Source organism: Lithobates pipiens, unplaced genomic scaffold, assembly GCF_037356315.1.
Source record: "Lithobates pipiens isolate NorthernLeopardFrog02 unplaced genomic scaffold, aLitPip1_a1.2 Scaffold_25, whole genome shotgun sequence".
In the NCBI taxonomy this organism is placed as follows: domain Eukaryota; kingdom Metazoa; phylum Chordata; class Amphibia; order Anura; family Ranidae; genus Lithobates; species Lithobates pipiens.
Genome location: NW_027507787.1, coordinates 165,002,044 through 165,024,181, shown reverse-complemented (window position 1 = coordinate 165,024,181; position 22,138 = coordinate 165,002,044). Strand labels below are relative to the sequence as shown.

The window sequence follows — 22,138 nt, the reverse complement described above, 5'->3', positions numbered from 1 at the left end:
CGGGTACTCTGATGGGCTGGGACAGGTACTCGGGTACTGAGATGGGCTGGGACAGGTACTCGGGTACTGAGATGGGCTGGGACAGGTACTCGGGTACTGAGATGGGCTGGGACAGGTACTCGGGTACTCTGATGGGCTGGGACAGGTACTCGGGTACTCTGATAGGCTGGGACAGGTACTCGGGTACTCTGATGGGCTGGGACAGGTACTCGGGTACTCTGATGGGCTAGGACAGGTACTCGGGTAACCTGATGGGCCGGGACAGGTACTCGGGTACTCTGATGGGCCGGGACAGGTACTCGGGTACTCTGATGGGCCGGGACAGGTACTCGGGTACTCTAATGGGCTGGGACAGGTACTCGGGTACTCTAATGGGCTGGGACAGGTACTCGGGTACTCTGATGGGCTGGGACAGGTACTCGGGTACTGAGATGGGCTGGGACAGGTACTCGGGTACTCTGATGGGCTGGGACAGGTACTCTGGTACTCTGATGGGCTGGGACAGGTACTCGGGTACTCTAATGGGCTGGGACAGGTACTCGGGTACTCTAATGGGCTGGGACAGGTACTCGGGTACTCTGATGGACTGTGACAGGTACTCTGATGGACTGTGATTGACAGGTACTATGAGGGGTGGTTACAGGTCCTCTTTATTGGGGGGGGGGGGGCAATCAGTGTGATTGGTGTACACTGTAGGCGGTAACGAGATGTTACCGCAATCTCCTCCTCACACACGATCAGTGTGAGAGGAGGAGAACCCGGTAACATCCCGTTACCGCGGTTTGTTTACATTTTAGTGATCGGCTGTGAAAGGATCACAGCCGATCACGTGGGTAAACAGCCGGCCAATGGCTGTTTACCAGCGTCGGTGACGAGCAGTGTTCCCGGGGAACACACCGCCACCGACGTGCACGCATAGCGTGCTCGCGATCGCGCGCATGCGCCGTGCACGTTCGGGGTGTGACCATCTGTGATCGGCCGTGACTTCATCACGGCCGATCACGTGGTAAACAGCCATAACGAATGGCTGTTCACCCCCTTCGGTGGCGAGCAGTGTCTCCGTGACACGCCGCCACCGAAGAAACAGGGATGCGTGCGCACGATCGCGCGCATTCCCTGTTTAAACGAGAGGCCGTCATATGACGGCCTCCCGCCACAATAGGTGCGCCGCCTGGCCGTCAATTGACGGTCGGCGGTCAGCATCTAGTTAAAGAGATTTTGTTTACTTCCTGTCTCAGTGATCACACGACAATGGAGAGAAATTTTTCTCAGTGGTACAGAAACAGCAATATAAACCTACAGGTGTTATTCACGATTCTCTCCAAAACGACAACAAATAAAAATGACAAAAAAAAATACATAAAAATGAAAAAGAAATGAAGAAGGCGGGGCCATGTAAAATGAAAACAAAGCCAAGCACTACAATGTTTGATATTTTATTAAAAATATAAATACATCTATTTCTTTTGAGAAAGAGAGAGAATCGCCAGCGCTCAAATCACTATATTAGCGCAAAAGAACATTTACACGGTTTCATGAAGGCCACTCTAAACAGTTCCTTAAATGACAGTTGGAGGCAACAATGGAGTTGCTTAAGAGACGTAAGGAGGAGCCTTTACTATGGGAAGGTCAGACTGACAAGGACAGGGGTGATTAGCCAATAGGAAAATTAGTAGGTCAGGCTGCAGAAAGCAGATTGGGTAGATTAGGCAGCAGGGTCACAATGGTTTGCCCCATTAGCGGAGATCATTTTGCGGGATGAAGCTTGGCACGGGCATTCCGTAGTCGCTCCTCCTCTTGCAGGTTGCGTAGACAGGCGTTTCGGCTGATAAACTGGACGTGGCACTGCGGGAACCAGCCGGAATTAAGATCGGAAAGACGTATTCCACATAACCAGCCTGGAGTAGAAAATCAGGAATTAGCCAAGAATAAGGACAAAAGTATATCAAACTGAAAGGCCCTATCGGTGATGTTCCCTTATTTGCGCCCCTTTGTTCTATAAAATATACCTATGAAAGTGTTTTGTTATAGTGTAGAAAAAAAAAAAAACTTGATTCTGCTACAAATTGGAGATTCTAAATTACTTCATTAAGCTGACAGCACAGAGCTTCTGCTCCACCGAGATCCCAAAGGGTCCTATCAGCCCTGCCCAGTTCTGCTACAACTACAGAACACCCCAATCCCAATATGTACTTGAGATGATGCAAAAGGGAAGACATTCTGTAGTCCTGTTCTAGCATGATACATGGGACCTTTGGACAGAAATTTTGCTACTGGCAGGATCATCAGATGAAAATAAAAGGGGATTAAGCGTGAAAAAAAATAAGAAGAAAACGAGGGAGCCTCTCTGGGTCCCCTGGAACCTGACGGTATCATTCACACATAAATTTACTACTGTTGCATTCTTTCTAATTGTGTGGCTTTATTGTTGCCTTTCTTATAGCCAATACCTGTTCCAACTTCAATGCTAGCCCCTGCAAGGGCAGAACATATGCTAATTAACCACTTGTTAAAACTGAATAAAAACTATTGAAACAGAAAAAGAGAAAACTAAGGCAGTTATCTTCAGTTTAGATACATTTTAAACCAACCCTGTAAATCATCTAAAAAATCCATTTGAAAGTTTCCTGCAATTTTGAAGAACTATTCTCCTCTCTTTGGCAGACCGTGCCTCTCCTCCTCCTCGATCCAGCATTGGGTCTATGTGCCAGCACCATGGCCAGTCAACAAACAGGTGCGGTCTTACAGGACTAGGCAATGCGACCCCCCCCCCCCCCCCCATACTCTTCTTTGCTTGCCTGAGGCTTCAGCAATCCCTTTGACTCCAGTGACTTGTCCCCACCGTTACCCTGGTGTCTTCAGTCACCCCCATGACCTCCGAGTCTCCAGCCACTCCTGGTACTCTGGGGGTCTCCAACCATCTTCAGCAATTCCTGCACTTTTGTGTCCTTGGCGCCTCCTGTGCCTCTAGTGGCCCCAGCATCTCCAGTCACTCCTACACCTTTGGATCCCTTGCACTCCTTTGTCTTCACTGACTCCTGTGTCTCTAGTGATTCCAGCATCTCTATTTACCGCTTTACTCCCATCTCCCCAACCACTCCTAGTACTCTCCAACGACCCCAGTGTCTCCAGTTGCCCCTAGTGTCCCCTTGCATTCCTGTGCCTTCACAATTTACTTCTATGCCTTCAGTAGTGACCCCAGTGTTTTCAGTGACCCCATGTGCGCCTGTGTCTTCACTGATTTCTGGGTCTCTAGTGACCCTAGCTTCTCCAGTCTCCCCTTTCCCTCCTGTGTCTTCAGTGACCCAAATGTCTCCAGTGCCAATACATTTTTATCATTTTTTTTCACACAAATAGAGCTTTCTTTTGGTGGTATTTAATTCACTGCTGTTTATTTTAAATTTTTTCGCTAAAAAAACAACAACAACAAAAAAAAAACTAACATTTTGAAAAACAAAATGGTTTCATAGGTTGTTATAAAATTTTGAAAACAGGTTACTTTTCTCCTTCATTGATGTGTGCTGATGAGGCTGCACTGATGGGCACTAGTAGGCAGTATTGATCGGTGGCACTGATGATGAGGCACTGATTGGTGGCACTGCTGGGCAAAGATAGGTGGCACTGGTGGGCACAGATGAGGCAGCAACGTCCCTCTGACAGAAGCCAGTGATCGGCTTTTTTTTTCCCCCTCACGTTGACAGCGTGAGGGGAATAAAAAACACTGATTTTCGATTTTCTGTTTACATCACGTGATCAGCTGTCATTGGCTGACAGCTGATCACGTGGCAAGGGGTAGGGATTGACCCCTTACTCCACTCTGCGATCAGCCAAGTCTCATAGTGATCACAGGGACACGCAAGCAGCTCATGCACGGGAGGACCTCTATGGACGCCCTTCCGGCAATCAAGGCCCATGCTGTAGCCAAAAGACGGCTACAGCGTGGGCTGCAAGTAGTTAACATAATAAAAAAATATAAAACGCAGTGGTGATCAAATACCAGCAAAAAAAAGCTCTATATGTGGGAAAAAAAATTGTACCTAAATAAAATTTATATAGTGTCGCATAATCCCGCAATTACTAGTTACAGTATAGATAAAATGGCATGGTCATGAAGGGGGTAAAAACTTCCATAGCTCAAGTAGTTAATAAAGCAGACATGTTTACTTCGGCTATTGGACTCTCTTACTAGCAATTGTGTGCACATACAGGTACTTTGGGTATATGTTGATTGTCCTTAGTCAAGGGTACACTACCCACTACCACTGTAACATTTGGTTTATGGTGACACTGAACAACTTCGTACTGACCATACTAAGCTTGAGTGTAGGCGCTCCACTAGACAGAAGTTCTACATTCACATTCCCTAGACTCTATTATGTACTGTTCCCCAGAGGATGCTATAATGTTATATACTATACATGGTATGTAGCCAAAAGGGTAACTAACTGTCTATACATTGTCTGTAACTATAATCAATGTCAGCCAATAGCCAACATCAGGCAACAAGTCAACCGATCATGTTGGGACAATTTTCCCCGAGAAGGAAAATCAGCGGCGCCGATTCTAAACATGAAAGAAATGTATCCATGATCATTATCATAAGAGACCAAGACGTGGCTACAAAGTTTTCCTGAAGGTAACCCAAGCCGGGCCCCGTTGACATTCAGTTGCTGGGTGTGTCAGCGTCACTTACCATCATCGCTGCTCTGTGTCACCATGAGGGTGTCCGCTTTCTCCAGCGATAGTTCGTCATTTTCCCGCGCTTTGTATGACTTTAAACATTGCACCTGTTTAAGGCCTAAAAAGAAATGATTCATGTGTAAGGTGGAGCCTTTACAGAAAATGGCATTAGGAAAAAAAAAAGTGTCTTGCTATGGGGGGGGGAGGGGGTAAACGCGAGAGCGCCAGCAGGGGATCACAGAAGAGGAGGTTTAAGGTCGCTCTGCGCAAAACCATTGCAGAGAGCAGGTAATTTTTTTTTTTTTTTTTAAATTACCTTTACATACACTTTAATCCTTTCAACAGTTTCTAATTTTAAAACACAAAGCAGTCAGAGTGCTATTAAAGGTGCCATTTCAGACATATATTTTAAATTGCAGCATATAAATACACTATATTACCAAAAGTATTGGGACTTTGTACGCACATGAACTTTAATGGCATCCCAGTCTTGGTCTGTAGGGTTCAATATTGAGTTGGCCCACCCTTTGCAGCTATAACAGCTTCAACTGTTCTGGAAAGGCTGTCCACAAGGTTTAGCAGTGTGTCTATGGGAATGTTTGACCATTTTCCCAGAAGCGCATTTGTGAAGCCGGGCACTGATGTTGGACGAGAAGGCCTGGCTCACAGTCTCCACTCTAATTCATCCCACTCTACTTCATCCTAAACCTTGTGGACGGCCTTCCCAGAAGAGTTGAAGCTGTTATAGCTGCAAAAGGTGGTCCAATTGAATATTGAACCCTACGGACTAAAGCGCCAGCAAAGTTCAGATTCGTGTAAAGACAGGTGTCCCAATACTTTTGACAATATCGTGCGTGTATATATAAAAAAAGTGCAGCCTGTAAGGCTGTCATCCAGATCCTCCCCTTCACCGCTTGATGTGTCACTGACCTGGAATAAGGATGGGGCTGATTTACTTAAACAGAGTAATACAAAACAGGCACAAATGTTAGCGACCAATCAATTTGCAGATTTCATGCTATGAAAAAGCTAAACAAGAGTTCTGATTGGTCACCATAGGCAGCTACTTTAATTTTGTCCTCATTTTCTGCAGCTTTAAAGAGTCGGACCTATGCATGTCCCAACATGGCACCAAGTTGATGAATAGAAGGTTGGTGGCTTACCGTCTTTTATGTAGTCAGCTTCCTCTTTAGTTGGCGTTAGTGCGTAGATCCATCTCAGCTTCTGACTCCTGCAAAGATAACACAATGATATTATATATTTCTTATTATGTGTGTATCATTATTTACTCTATGTGGATACATACACATGGCATGTAACCAAATATTGTTGATAAGCGATTTGCTGCAAATTTGCAGAAATATTCGTCCTGCAAAACTGCTTGTATGTTTATTTTGTGTGAATTCCAGCAAAAACTGAAAGGTCCCAGACTATTTTCTCTCCAGGTCAGATGTTCTTCAGTCATAAGAATAATTGTTAATCAGGAAATGCTGCATTATGGCCACTAGATGGCGTTGATGATCACATACTTATTTACTATGAAAGTCAGCTCCATTTAGTGGGCATGATGTAGTACTTTTCTTGCTGGCATTCACAGAAAGAATGCACATACAGTTTCACAGGATAAATACTTCTGCAAATTGCATTTTTTTTATTTTGTATTCATTTAACTTGCTTTCCAGAAGAATGGCACCGTCTTTGTTCAGGTATTATTCAGGATTGCCATCTACTTCCAGCACTGAGATGCCAGCTCGTTGCATTTAAAAGAAAACATTTGAGCACCTGAATTTGACCTGGTGTCAGTGGTAAGAGAGGTGGAGAAAGAAGCAGCACAAGGAGCCAATCAGTTGTCCTGCAGGGCAAGAGCATGCTAATAGCAGGGGAGAGCAGAGTGACTGAAAGGTGTCCTGAACAGTCTGCTGTGTCTCCTATCACTGTCCAGTCACAGGCTGGAAGAGAGACAAGACTTGTAAATGTTACAGAGATGTAGCTGTGAAAAATCAGGTCCCCTCCCCTGCTAGACAGGGCTATACTGTGTGGCAGAGCTGTGTAAATCTCAGGCCTGGATGGACAGAAATACAAACCTTAGCTAGGTGAAACCATTCCCTTATCTATTTTATATGTGCATTTATCTGCTTGCCCGGAGTTTAGCTTTTAACCTTCACAAATATATTCCATATTGTAATTAAATTATTAGAATGGTTTGTGACTACAGTTAGTGATTTGTTTATTATATGATGAGCATAGGATCAGGCACCAGAAAAAAAAAAGTTTGTGAAAATATATATTTTTTTTTTTAACTATTATGTCCCAAATTCTGGATTTATGGAATCCACTCGAAACTGGATACCCATGAAATATTCATGCCATCCTGGTAAGCTGCAGGTAAAGGGAACCTGACACGACTGCCCTGGGAACAGGCATTAGGTGCTGCAGTTGCAATGCAATATAAATGACTGTAAGCAGTTGACCCGGAAGCAGCAAAAGGTGGATTATTTTGGCCCTCAGAGAAGAATTTCAGGGCTTGTGGTATTGCCTTACCAGTTCCATGTTTACAGTGACAAGGGATTGTGGGGAGGAATTCAGGAGGTGACAGCCACAGTTCAATGGCTTTATCCTCCAGCAGGTTCCTCATTAGTGATAAGTGAATGATGGAAAAAAAAAAAAAAAACTTTGGTCACTTGTTCTTTGGGTCCCAATCCACATTTCTTCTATTTAATAACGTTAAATGATTGTTACTTAATTGATTTAAAGCAGAACTCCATTAAAAAAATAAGACAAAAATAAAAACAGTCCCTTAAAAGATTTAATAAAAAAATGTATTTTTATCAGAAATGTGGAAATTTACCCCACAGTACTTTTTTTTGTTATGCCACTCAATGTCCTCAGTCTGAGCCCAGGTCATCCCGGACCAGCCCCCAATCCTGTGACTGATCAGTGATAGGAGAAGCAGCGCAGTGATGAGAAATCATTCACAAAAAAAAGAGGGGAGAAACACACCAGAATGCATACCTCCCAACTATTTGAGATGGGAATGAGGGACACCTATTAGTAAAATTATGTAGGTATAAAACCCACCCCCTGTGATGACTCCTTTAAGCAGAATTATACAAAAAAAATTAAAAAAATGAGCTTACCAATACTATTCCTTTATACTGGCTTTTGGAATTTACAAATGCAGCAATTTAGAAATTGGATGAAAAGATTAGCACAGAGAAAGTTTAAAAAAAAATTATAATAATAAATATATATATAGATACACATACATACATATACATATATATATATATATATATATATATATATATATATATATATATATATATATATATATATATATTACCAAAATGAGGGACTAATGAGAAAAGAGGGACAGAGGGACTTTGTGCCAAATCAGGGACGGTCCCTCAAAATTAGGAACAGTTGGGAGTTAGGAGAATGCACCAAAAATGCATAAAAAACACAGCAGAATGCAGAAACTGTGGTGTGAACCCGCTCTTTGGGCTTTGCAGTATTGTTGCACAGCAACTGTGGCAAATTTAGAGATTTGCCCCAAAGTAAATTTTTTGGGTTCTGCCACTAGATGTCCTCAGTCTGAGCCCAGCACATCCCGGACCAGCCCCCATCCTGTGACTGTACAGTGAAAGGAGAAGCAGTGCAGCGAAGTGCTCACCTGTCACTCTGCTCTCTCCTCCTATCATGCTGGGCAGCTCATGAACTGGATTGGCTCATTTTCTTTCCTCTTCTCATACCCCAGCCCTGCTGTACAGGCACTGTAAAAGGCTAATCCCAGGTCACATTCGGGTACTGCTTGTATTTCACAATATATTTAATGATGTACTAATGATTGGAGATTCCCATCCTCCAGGTGGTTGATGTTTTATTTATTCATAAGAAACATTGTATCAACTTTAACCACTTCCCGCAAAATCACATACCTGTACGTCATTTTGCCGAAGTGGCTGTACCAGAGCAATACCTGCATCTGCACCCACACCCCAGAACCATTTTGTTTATTTTTTTTTTTTTTAGAGTCGACGATCGGCTTTCTTGTAATAACAACCGATGGGGCACAGCAGGTGCTCGGCTGTTAATACAAGCAGTGAGAGGGGATGTCCCTCCATCCTGCCGCCTTCCACCACTGCACCTGGGTCTCCCGAACACAGCCGGAATCGGGTCTTCGATGGAGTAGAGTTTACTCGGCAGCCAATGGCGCCAGATTTTAAAAATCCTCAGATTTTGGCATTATGAATACTTTGTAGTGCACAGGAGGGTTTTTAGACCCCAGACCCCTGTGGCTGCCTGTTACTGCCACAAGGGATGTTTACATTCCTTGTTGTGACAGCAATAAAAGTGATCAGAAAAAAATAAAAAAAAAATAAAAGAAAATTGAAGGCGCCCCATCCCTCCTCCGTGCGCAAATTAAAACCCATATGCAAGTCATGACCACAAATGTAAACAGTGTTCACATCACATATGTGAGGTATCATCACGATCGTTAGAATGAGAGCAATAATTCTAGTACTGGACCTCCTCTGTAACGCTAAACAGGTATCGGTTAACTTTTTTTAAAGCGTCGCCTATGAAGATTTTTAAGTACTGTAGTTTGTCGCTATTCCACGAGTGTGTGCAATTTTAAAGCGTGACATGTTAGGAATAGATTTACTTGGCGTAACATCATCTTTCCCATTATACAAAAAAATTTGGCTAACTTTACTTTTTTTTACTTTTTTTTGCGTTTGAAAGACCGCTGCGCAAATACAGTGTGACATAAAGTATTGCAATGAACACCATTTTTATTCTCTAGGGTCTCTGCTAGAAATATACAGGGCTTTTTTTTAGGTAAGAACATGGGGGAACCTCCAGCACTTAAAGTATGCAGTGGTAGTGGGGTGTGCTGAAGGGTCCACTGATGCCAGCTGCTGGGGGATCTATTGTTGCTGGGGGTATTATGTTGGTGGTGGGTCAATTGTGGATGGGCAGATCTACTGTTGAGGGAGGAGTCTGTTGCTGGCTGCTGGAGGGTCTATTGTTGTTAGGGGAGATCTAGTGTTGTGGAAGGGGTCTATTGTTGCTGGGGGGGGGGGGTCTTGTGTTGCTGTTAGTCAATTGTTGCTGGAAGCGATCTACTGTTGAGGAGGGGGTCTATCGTTCTTGGGATGGGTCTGTTATTGCGAGGTGGTATTTTGTTTTATAGAGGCCTATTGCTGCCAGGGGAATATGTTTTTGTTGGGGGTGGCTTTTACTGGGGGGGGGGAATAATGTTGCTGGCTGCATAGGATCCATTTTACTACCTTTATTGTTATATTTACCAAATTTCATAAAGATTACTTGTTATTACTCATAAAAGGCTTAAATACTCAACCCGAGTACATATACAAAATATAAGTGTGCAACCAATATAAATAAATTGATATATAAAGTGCTTGAAAAACATTTATGTGTATACATAAAGATTACTTCGCACCACAAAATTTAACTTGGTTATGTTTTCTCTCAAAAAAATGGTTCCAGGAGGTGGGTATGGGGTGGAAACAAGGGACTTGGAGGTGGGTATGGGGGCAGAGATAAATGGTGACACGGGAGAGGGGAATTCCTGCACCTATTCTCGGAGAAAAAAAAACCCTGGAAATTATATATATATACACATATACATGTATATATAATGGTTGGGGGTTCCAAGTAATTTTCTAGCAAAAAATACTGATTTTAACTTGTCAGAAATAGGCCTGGCCTTGAAGTGGTTAAGTTCCTATTAGGTTAATTGATTTATTGTATAATTAACAAATACAATGTTTCTTATTAATAAATAAAAAATGACACCACCTGGAGGACGGGAATCTCCCGGAATCCTCTGCTGCTATACTGTAACAGATACCTGAGATGCATTCATTTGGCATCTGGAAGCCACAAAGCCATTTTAACCCTGGATGTTTTTTTATTTTGTTTTTTTAAAGTGAACCGGTCACTGTCAAAAAGCTGAGGCTCATTCGGACCTCCAGCCTTCCCTTCAGTCTTGCACATTTGTACCGGTGCCTCTCCTGTACTGACAGTGCTTACTCTGATTTCACTGCACACTGTGAGCTTCTCACAAGGTGCATTCGAAGCCGCAGCAAGTCAAATACAGCCCACCTAATTTCCTAGCTGGAGGACATCCAGCATCATCTAGCTCTTTCCTCCCCAGCCTGACTGTCCTTGGCCAACCCGTTCCCTTCATTGGATTTAGTTCTATGGAGGCTCAGCATCACATGTGGGTTTTACCAAAGCCTGCCTAGGAAGACCCACTCCTCCAGAATGACATGCTTCAATAATGCTTTATGATATTAGCAAAGCTCCTGCTAAGAGCCAGCCCACTGCTTGCATCAGGGCTGAGGATTCTTGAGAGGAGTACTAAAAGCAGGATGCTGTGATGCTTTCAGCAAGCCTTGTACAGCATCCTACTGGCCCCTCTCACCAGCCATGATCTGCCTGAATTGCATGGAGTAGCACAGAGGCCCAGTGATGACATAAGGTATGTGCTTGAAGTGGTTGTAAACCCATTACAACCACTTTAAGGCTTACCTGTAGTTGCAAGAAATATCTCCCAAACCTAAAAGGTTTAGGAGATATTTGCAGAAATAGCAGACCAATGTCTACGATGCATGCGCCATAGACATTGGGCGCAGGTGCAGTGAGCATGCCATTTCTAACGGCGATCATGCTCTTAGTGGCGGCACCAGCTTGCATGCGTGGGAGTGACGTCATTGTGGCTCCGGAGCCCCAATACCCAGAAGTCACTCCGGGATGGATGGCGACGTCGGAGCAGGCAAACTCAGGTAAGTAATTCATAATGAGCTAGTATGCTATGCATACTAGCTCATTATGCCTTTGTCTTACAGGGTGTATTTATTTTATTTTTTTCAGAGGCTTTATTTCCTCTTTAAAGGGAAAGGTTTTATTTAAGGATACCATTGACATGTTGATGAGGGGAGAGGGAGGAACAAAGGAAGGTGAACTATAAGCAGATTAACCACTTAAGGACCAAACCTCTTTCTGAGATTTTTGTTGTAAATTATAAACTTTCTTTTGCTAGAAAATTACTTAGAACCCCCAAACATGCATTTTTTTTCTAACACCCTAGAGAATAAAATGGCGGTCGTTTCAATACTTTCTGTCACACAGTATTTGTGCAGCGGCCTTACAAGCGCACTTTTTTTTGGGAAAAATACACTTTTTTGAATTAAAAAATAAGACAGCAGTAAAGTTAGCCCATTTTTTTGTATATTGTGAAAGATAATGTTACGCCGAGTAAATTGATATCCAACATGTCACTCTTCAAAATTGCGCCCGCTTGTGCAATGACGACAAACTTTTACCCTTAAAAATCTCCATAGGCAATGTTTACACTGTTTTCATATGCGGGCGCTACACTTTTACTTTTTTCACTGTTCTTTTAAAAATAAAAGTGAGCGGCAGAGACCACTATTAATCGGAAACCGGACCACCCAGTGAGGAAGAGGATACCAGGGTTATGGCAGGTAGTTGCTGCCATAACAAAGATATCCCTCTTCAAAGTTAGGACGTATATCGGCGTGTGGCGGTCTGGAAGTGGTTAACAGCGTCTAACATAGATATAAGACACTAAGGCAGCCATGCTTCGCCAGATCACGTATGCACTTCTGGGTAGGAGGGCACACGCTCACTGCCGGCAACACTGCTCTGCTGTAATTTTACACAGCAGATGCTGATCAGTGGGTGCCAGCCAATAGATGCCCGCTGGCACCTGCCGATCATCGGGAACACACACAGGACCGAGCTCTGTCTATTTAAACAAGGCAGAGGCCTGTCCTGTCAGTGGGGAAGTACATTTACTTTCCCTGCAAAGCAGGGAATTAAATCAATTACTTTGCCTAGTAAAAGCACCACATTGTGTACACGTAAACACTGGCTAGGCACACGTTTAACCCTTTAGTCGCCTAGATGTTTTAACCCCTTCCTAGCCAGTGTCATGAGTACAGTGACAGTGCATATCTTTAGCACTGATCACTGTATTAGCGTCACTGGTTCCCACAAAATGTCAGTTAGTGTCAGATTGCCCGGCATACTATTGCAGTCCCCCTAAAAGTCGCTGATCGCCACGTTTACAAGTATATAAAAAAAGTATATATAAAAAAAAAAAAGTATTTATCCCATAGTTTGTGGACACTACAATGTTTGCATAAAACCAAATCAATATACACTCATTGGGATTTTTTTTAATAAAAATATGTAGCAGAATACATATTGGTCTTAATTTTTGAAGACATTTTATTTCTAAAATTTTTGATTGGACATGTTTTATGGTAGAATGTAAAAAAAAAATATTTTTTAAAAATGTTTGGTCTTTTTTCTTTTACCATCAAATACCACCAAAAGAAAGCTTTCCCGGCAGAGTGTCAAAAGTGTCAGTATAAGATCGTCCGCCGCAATACCGCAGTCCCGCTATAAGTCGCTGATCGCCGCCATTACTAATATAAAAAATAAAAATAAATAAAAATTCCATAAATATATCCCATAGTTTGTAGACACTATAACGTTTGTGTAAACCAATGAATATACGCTTATTGGGACTTTTATACCAAAAACATGTAGCAGAATACATAATGGCCTTTTTTGAAGAAATATGTTTTTCTAAATTTTTGTGTTTTATAGCAGAAAGTAAAAAAAATTATTTTCCCCCCAAACTTGTCAGTCTTTATTTTGTTTATAGTGCAAAAAAAAACAAAAAAAAAACAGTGGTGATAAAAAAAAAAAAAAAACACCAAAAGAAAGCTTTATTTGTGAGAAAAAAAAGAAGGATATCAATTTTATTTGGGTACAGTGTCGCACAACTACGCAATTGTTAAAGTTGCGCAGTGACGGATCGCAAAAAATTGCCTGGTCATGAGGGGAGGAGTAAATCTTCTGGAGGTTAAGTGGTTAAACTTCAGCTTTAGGTTATTATTGAGTACAAGTCTACCTTGAAGTCATAGCAATTCTTTTTTTCTATGTAGTTGTGTCCTATAGGGCCTATTTTGGCCATTAATTGCCCTATGTGCAATTTTGGGACATGTGATGTATGTGTAGAGGCGTAATGTGGAAGGAATGTACAATAGAAGAATTACCTTCTGGGTATCCAGACTAAAGTGTAAGATGATGCCGGGTGCATCAAACAGGTTTGAGTGGAAACAGGAATGTATGAGCTGCCTACTAAACAAGAAAGCCATAATTATTGTCCCCGTCTTGGGGCTTTGCAGTATTGTTGCATAGCAATAGGACAGAAGCACATACCTTACTTTACAATTTTTTGGCAGGTTAACCACTTGACCGTCGGAAGGTTTACCCCTTCATAACCAGACTATTTTTTTGCTATTTGGCACTGTGCTACTTTTTTTTTTTTTTTTTTTTGAGCTTCAATTCTTTTTTATTCAATAAAAAAAGGACATAACATACAAGACATTCAAAAACCCATGTAGTGTTCCTAAAATCAACAAAAAGGAAAAAGAAACCATAAGAAACCAATAAGGTTCCACATACGCCCCAATTTATATATAGATACAAACCTATAATAAATGTAAAATACAAAGTGCATCTTCTGGAAGAAGATCCATATTTCCATATATATATATATATATATATATATATATATATAAAAAAAAAAAAAAGAGGCGAGGGACAAACGAGAGATGGGAGAAGCCCTCTTCCAAGCATAGATACCCTCTTTTGTCTTCTTCCCAACTATAGTCTAGGGAAGGGGTCTCAAACTGGTGGCCCTCCAGCTGTTGTGAAACTACAAGTCCCATGAGGCATTGCAAGGCTGACAGTTACAAACACGACTTCCACAGGCAGAGGCATGATGGGACTTGTAGTTTCGCAACAGCTGGAGGAGGGCCGCCAGTTTTGATACCCTTGGTCTACCTGGCCACTCTGCCTAAATCTCAGCTCTCCATGGTCCCACATCACCTCCCCCTCGACCACCCACTTTTTCTTCTGTTGGTGAAAAAAAACAAAAAAAACTACTTTTTTTCCCTTCACCCCTTTTTGGGGGAGGTGTGCAATGTGTAATGTGTGCTGCTTTTACTAATCGATGTGGCAAATTTTTCTCCCTGCTTTACAGGGGGGAAAAAAGCAGCTACACGCTGCTCTGTGTACAGAGCCCTGTGTTGTTAGTAAACACAGAGCTCTGTACTATGATTTGCTGAGCTGAGCAACAGGTTCTGGCCATAAGTCATTGGCTGGGACCTGCTGACCGACTTTTGCTGTACTGAATCATGGCACAGATCGGGCGGCAGGCATGCACACACCCCCTGCCAGGAAATGCCGGATCACATACTGTACATGGACATGATTCGGTGTTGTGTCGAATACTGTCCCCCGTCGGATAGTGTCTGCCCTGTACTGCGCTTGCGCAGTACGGAGGACAAGGAGACGCCCGAAAGTCTCAGAAGATGAACGACGTCTGTGCACTCCAGGTTCAAGCCCCACCATCCAAGTGGACATAGCGTTAGAATACAAAATTTGCGAGCAAAGCAAGGCTGTGCCCGGAGCGTGGCGAGCAAAGCGAGTCTGCGAGGGGCCCTGTTACTAAGTGCTGTTTTACATCATCTACCTTATGTCCACTTGCATGGTGGGGCTTGAACCTGGACTGAGGGCAGAAGGTACTATCAAATGCGCAGGCGCGGTTCATCTTTGGAGACTTTCGGCATCTCCTTGTGCTCCGTACTGCACAAGCGCTGCTCCTGCGCAGTACGGGGCGGACACTATCTGATGGGGGGACACTTCTTGGCACAGAGCCGCTGCCCCGCTGCAGTATTTTTATGATGGGGCAGTCCACTAATGGTTAATAAACACTGCTAAAACCATTTGCGTGTCAATAAAAGGGTACCCTTACGTGCTCTCCCAGTAGCCCTGTGGTGTTGAGTTTAGCCAGACCAATGGGGGAAGTCCATAGGGTAAAGGCTCCAAAACCAGGTGTCCGAGTACCAGCAGCGGTCGCACCGGTGTTCTGTCCTATGACCAGAAAGTGACCCGTTGCCAGCACTCAGGCAGGGACCTGCTGACTGACTTGTGCTATACCGAATCATATCACAGATGGAGTGGGGGGAGTGCGCCCCCTAGCCGGAAATGTCAGATCATGTACGTGATCCAGTGCAAAGCGGCAGCCTCACCGCCGTATATATCTATATCGGGGCGGTCCACTAGTGGTTATAAAAAATAATTCAGATAGGCTCAGATTTATTAAAGTGGACCTAGAATCAGATATATTTATGTATCCGTTAAGTTCAGGCATACTGATTAATGTGTCAGTGTAACAATTCTGAGTATTTATTACCTCTCACAGAGATCACAGTATCCCCAGACAATGCCTTCATCTTTGTTCAGGCATCATCCAGAGTTGTCAGCTTCTTTCTGGATGTTCTGAGATGCTGACTCAGAGATGATACAATTGTGTAAATCCTGATGACTGTGCTAATAAAATGTCTGACACAGATCAGCCCCCTGTTGCAGCCTCTCACCTTGTGACTTGCTACAAAGTCACAATGTACAGTCTGATCACTGGAGGAGAGAAGACTGAGAATATGCTTCCTCCTGCCTGCAGTAGACTGATGACATCATCTCAGCCTAGGCAAAGTCACACTTTTCTGAAAAAAATTGTGTTCTTATATTGTATTCATATATTGTGACATGTTGGGAATTTATTCACGCAGATTTGTAAAGTTACTGACAGGTGGCTATTAAAGTGGACCTTCAATTAACAGTGAAAGTATCACTAATCTGCCTCTATGGGTTACTGTTGGTTTCAGTCGATATAGTTTTGTAGCTTCTGACTTAATTTTTTCTAAACCGATTTAAAGTCACTTTTGTTGGGAAAAAAAACATTCCCCTCTGGATGATCTCTGTACATTGCAGAGATTCTAACCACTTGCCGACCAGGCTTTTTCTGGCACTTTTTGTTTTACAAGTTTAAATCAGTATTTTTTGCTGTAAAATGACTTAGAACCTACAAACATTATACTTTCTTTTATTTTTTTTATCAGAGACCCTACGGAACAAAATGGCGAATTGTCGCAAGATTTTTTTTAAGTCACACGGTATTTGTGCAGCGTTTTTTTTAATTAAATTTCTTGGAAAAAAATACATTTTAATAAATATAAATAAATAAAAAAACATAATAAATACCCTGAATTTTTTTGTAAAATGTGAAGAATGAGGTTACGCTGAGTAAATAGACACCCAACAAGTCACGCTTTAAAATTGTGAACATTCGTGGAATGGGGACAAACTACCGTACTGAAAAATCTCTATAGGCAACGTTTTAAACACATTTACAGGTTACCTGTTTAGAGTAAGGCTGGGTTCACACCATAGCGATGCGGGAACGCCGCGGATTCCCGCATCGCATGCCTCCCGCCGGCAGTTCACACTGCCCTATGCGGACTGCTGGGAGTGTCAATGAAATGTTAATGACACCCCCAGATCCGTCCGCATATCGCAGTGCGATCTGCACACTCGCACAGGAATCGGATCGCATGGTGTGAACACCCATGCGATCCGATTCTGCTGCGGACCAAAAAAAGGGTCCCGTGCGAGTTTGCGGCGGGAGCGATGCGAATTCAGCCATACTATCTGTATGGCTGAACTCGCATCGCTACGGAGATCGGATGTGATTTGCACTGCAGTGCGGTGCGAATCACATCCGGATCTCTCGCCCGCAGCGGTGTGAACCCAGCCTTACAGAGAAAGTCTAGGGAGTAGCTCACCAAAAATGAAATTTTTGTTGCAGTAGATGCCCAAAATCTGACTTCTGGGAAAATCAGTGAGCCAATCACACAAATGTTTTTGAGGGGCATTCTGTTTACAGAACACCTCCAGGTGGCCATATTGCATTTTACAGAAAGGACAGCGCTAATTTAAAAGGGAAGTACATTTTTAATAACAGAACAAATACATAATATTATTTTATTTAAGTTCCTCTTTAGTATAGCGAAGACGTGTTGCAGAATTTAAATCAGGGTACAACATGGCCTTCATTTATGATATGTTCATGTTTATGGTCAACTGGCGCACTTACTGGGTCTCCGTTCTGAAGATGTATTGCATCTCATGGCCTTCCAGATGGCCGTCCCGTGCCTGAGTTGCGGCACTGTCCCTCAGGAAGACGCGGAAGATGTTCTTCTGGTTGCTGTGCAGTTTTATCTCGCATCGCTCCACGCGGATGTCTGAAGAGTGGTCGAAAACCACAAAGCGACCACCCCTGGAAGCAGAAACAGAAGACTGAGAACATTGGAGACAGAAGGGCTACATTTGCAAATGTGAATAATGGAGTTGGCCTGCATGATTAATAATATCAAGCACTCTTCCAGTACAAGGTCAATTTTGGCCATCCCCAGAACATGTGTATAAGATCGCCTAGGTACATCTAGGATCATACAGATGTCAAACACAAGGCCTGAGGGGCCAAATGCAGCCTGCCAGGCCTTGTCATTTGGCCCTCGTGTCCAGTTTTACAGACAGTATTCCATTCTGCCACCTACAGCTCACCCTCCACTCCTGCTACCTGTTGTCACTTGTAAACACCAAAGCTTTCTTTGTTTAGAAGTGACAGCTTTGCTCTCAGGTTTAACAGATCCCCGCATGCACTCCTGGCTGGGACATATCTCCAGAATCAGAGAGAGGGAGAGAGAGAATGATCTCTCTGCAAGATGAGAGGCAGACCCGCCTACACAGGGAGGTACTAGAGCCAGGACAAGTAGAGAGAGATGTGAGAAAGCTTTGGGGGGGGGGGGGGGGATTTGTGGTTGCACACTGTGCATAGAGCACACCTTAACCTTGTACTCTGCACACAACACACCCCTAAACTCTACATGTAACACATTCCTAAAACCTTGCACTCTGCGCATAGCAGGCACACCCCTGAGCCCCGCACTCTGCGCATAGCAGGCACACCCCTGAGCCCCGCACTCTGTGCAGTGCAGGCACACCCCTGAGCCCCGCACTCTGCGCAGTGCAGGCACACCCCTGAGCCCCGCACTCTGCGCAGTGCAGGCACACCCCTGAGCCCCGCACTCTGCGCAGTGCAGGCACACCCCTGAGCCCCGCACTCTGCGCAGTGCAGGCACACCCCTGAGCCCCGCACTCTGCGCAGTGCAGGCACACCCCTGAGCCCCGCACTCTGCGCAGTGCAGGCACACCCCTGAGCCCCGCACTCTGCGCAGTGCAGGCACACCCCTGAGCCCCGCACTCTGCGCAGTGCAGGCACACCCCTGAGCTCCGCACTCTGCGCAGTGCAGGCACACCCCTGAGCTCCGCACTCTGCGCAGTGCAGGCACACCCCTGAGCCCCGCACTCTGCACACAGGGCACACCCCTGAGCCCCGCACTCTGCACACAGGGCACACCCCTGAGCCCCGCACTCTGCACACAGGGCACACCCCTGAGCCCCGCACTCTGCACACAGGGCACACCCCTGAGCCCCGCACTCTGCACACAGGGCACACCCCTGAGCCCCGCACTCTGCACACAGGGCACACCCCTGAGCCCCGCACTCTGCACACAGGGCACACCCCTGAGCCCCGCACTCTGCACACAGGGCACACCCCTGAGCCCCGCACTCTGCACACAGGGCACACGCCTGAACCCACACTCTGCACACAGGGCACACCCCTGAACCCACACTCTGCACACAGGGCACACCCCTGAACCCACACTCTGCACACAGGGCACACCCCTGAACCCACACTCTGTACACAGGGCACACCCCTGAACCCCGCACTCTGTACATAGGGCACACCCCTGAACCCCGCACTCTGTACATAGGGCACACCCCTGAATATCGCACAGTTTACATAGGGCACACCCCTGAACCCAGTACTCAGCAGACCCATGAACTCTGCACTTTATGTTGATTTATAGATTGCATATACAGCACTTTATAATTCATGTATTGTTCATGGATCATATGTTTTGAGCACATTTTGTATTTTGCCTTCTGCACTAGCAAGTTTATGTTTGGTGAGGTGTAATATATTGTGGTTTATTGTTGGTGTGTGCTGGTATACAATTTCGAAAGTGGGCTGAGACCAGAGCTGCTCATTTTCTAATAGACTTTGTGCATACGGCATCCTGAACCCTGCACTCTGCACATAGCACACCCCTAAAGCCTGCACATAATGCACGCCTGAACTCTGCACCCTGTATGTAGCGCACTCCTAAACTCTGCACTCTACCTAGAGCACCCCTGAACCCTCACTCTGTATGTAGCACACTCCTAAACCATGCACATAATGCACTCCTGAACTCTGCCCTCTGTATATAGTGCCCTCCTGAACCACGCACATAACACACTCCCGAACCCTGTACGTAGCTCACCCCAGATACAACTAGGCCGTTGAGAGTAACCAGCCTGTGATGAAATAGAGTTTGACCACCCTGGTCTAGGACATAAGGGACATCTAGGACATAATGGCAAGTCTCTGCGGGAACAGTTGTACATTCCTTAGGATGACCAATATACTCTATGCAGGAGGAACAATGTGTTTTAGCCCTTTAATAAAATATTTTATAATGAAGACTGAATTTTAAATGAACACTTAATAAGCTTATAGTTGGACTTTTAATATTCTGTAAATGCAGCAATGTGCAGAGGGACACATGAGACCCCAGAAGAGACTATGACTCACTCTCTGATCCGGGACAGCATGAGACAGTCACTGAAGAGGTGCAGATAGACCTGCCGGTTGGTGCTCTTCCACTTGGAGCTGATCGGGTTGAACTCGAGAGCTGTGACCTCTCCATGTTTAACAAGACGCCGGGAAGCTGAGATAAGGGGAAAAATCTGTAAAGTAAAAATGTAATTCAAGATTAATTACCCTGATCTATGAAATTGTTTTAGAAAGTGCAATATTGGTGATAAGAAATAAAGAATCTATATTCATTGAATGACATTAACTAGTTCAATGACTCAAACAAACGTACCTATGGGTTTATAGAAATGTCTTGTAAAATAATTTGCTTTAGACACATAAATGTTACATAGCAATCCTCCAACTTCCTCTAATCCACCTCTCATGACATTCTCTGCACTGCTGAATGGCTCTTCTCTTAAAGAAATTGTAAATTGTCCTCCCTCCTGTCGATTGTCCCCACAGCAACTAGCTTGTTATGGGAAGGAGGAGGAGGGAGAAATATAATTATTTTGTTCATTTGTGTATATGCCCACGTGTGCCTCTTCAGTCATGTGGGCTGCACAGATATGAAAAAGGAGGAAATTAAGAGCTTAGAAGGGAATTGAAATTAAGCATGCTCCGTAGAGGACACCAGCTAGACTACACAATCTCAGCCTGCAGTGGGGACACAGATTAGAAGAGAGGAACAGCTGAAGGCAGAATCAACCAAATATATTTCACTCTACACAAAACAAATGATTTAGTGGCTTTGTAAGTTTGAACACTCTGTTATGTAGCATGTAATTAATTTTTCATAATCTAGGTTTCAGGACACTTAAAGTGGTTGTAAAGGCAGAATGTTTTTAAATATGTAAAATGTAATTCATTCTATGCAAAAAAAAAAACCTTCTGTGTGCATCTGAACATTTTCTACTCCCAATGGCCACAGTCCCGCATAACAATAGTACACACAAGAAACATACAACCATCAAGATAGGCAATTTGTATAGACCCATTTTTCTTTCTGTGAATGTTCCCTGAAAAAAATTAATTAAGAAAACCACAGACCAAAATATCACACAAAAAAAACTATTTATTTTTTCCCCCCGAAAATCAGTCATTACATAATGCCAAAATATTTTATTCTCACGACCGTGTGTTCATTTTTTGAAAACGCGTTTGAACAACTTTTTTCAAATGGTGTATGGATAGCATAACTCTTCTCTCCTAGAATACTCTGCTGAGCTGGAGGACTCTCCTCACTCCTCTATATAACTCTCCTATGCTGAAATACTCTGCTGAGCTGGATGACTTAGCTTGCGCCTTTCTCTAACTCTCCTTTCCTGAAATACTCTGCCTTGCTGGAGGACTCTGCTCCTTCTTCTAACTCCCCTCTTCTCAAACACTGCTCCTTTTTTGGAGGACTCTGCTCATTCCTTTATGCAATTCTCTTCTCCTGAAATAACATGCTCAGCTGGAAACTATTGAATACTTCTTTCCTGGGGCGCTCGGCTCCTTCCTCTATAGAAAAATCTCTCTATTCCTGAAACACTCTGCTCTGCTGGATGATTCTGCTCCTTCCTCTATCCAACTCTCCTCCCCTAGAATACTCTGCTCTGCTGGAGGACTTGACTCCTTTCTCAAACCCTCCTTTCCTGAAATACCCTGCCTTGCTCTCTCCATTCCTGAAACAACCTGCTTTGCTGGAGGACTGTGCTCCTTCGTTTATCTAACTCACCTCACCTATAATTCTCTGCTCTGCTGGAGGACTCTGCTCCTTTTTCTAACACTCTCCAA

General features: G+C 44.0%; 1 protein-coding gene across 1 annotated transcript in view; it reads right to left on the bottom strand.

Annotated features, from left to right (window-relative positions):
- Nucleotides 1-1,423: 1,423 nt before the first annotated feature.
- LOC143929789 (uncharacterized) overlaps nt 1,424-22,138 on the bottom strand; it is a 73,982-nt gene continuing 53,267 nt past the window's right edge. Inside the window, exons 11-15 of the mRNA XM_077453766.1 lie at nt 20,357-20,511; nt 17,750-17,932; nt 5,844-5,911; nt 4,694-4,798; nt 1,424-1,898 (exon numbers count right to left, since the gene is read on the bottom strand). Of these exons, the coding sequence (XP_077309892.1) occupies nt 1,747-1,898; nt 4,694-4,798; nt 5,844-5,911; nt 17,750-17,932; nt 20,357-20,511 (663 nt within the window). The 3' untranslated portion in view covers nt 1,424-1,746. The remainder of the gene's footprint in view (nt 1,899-4,693; nt 4,799-5,843; nt 5,912-17,749; nt 17,933-20,356; nt 20,512-22,138) is intronic.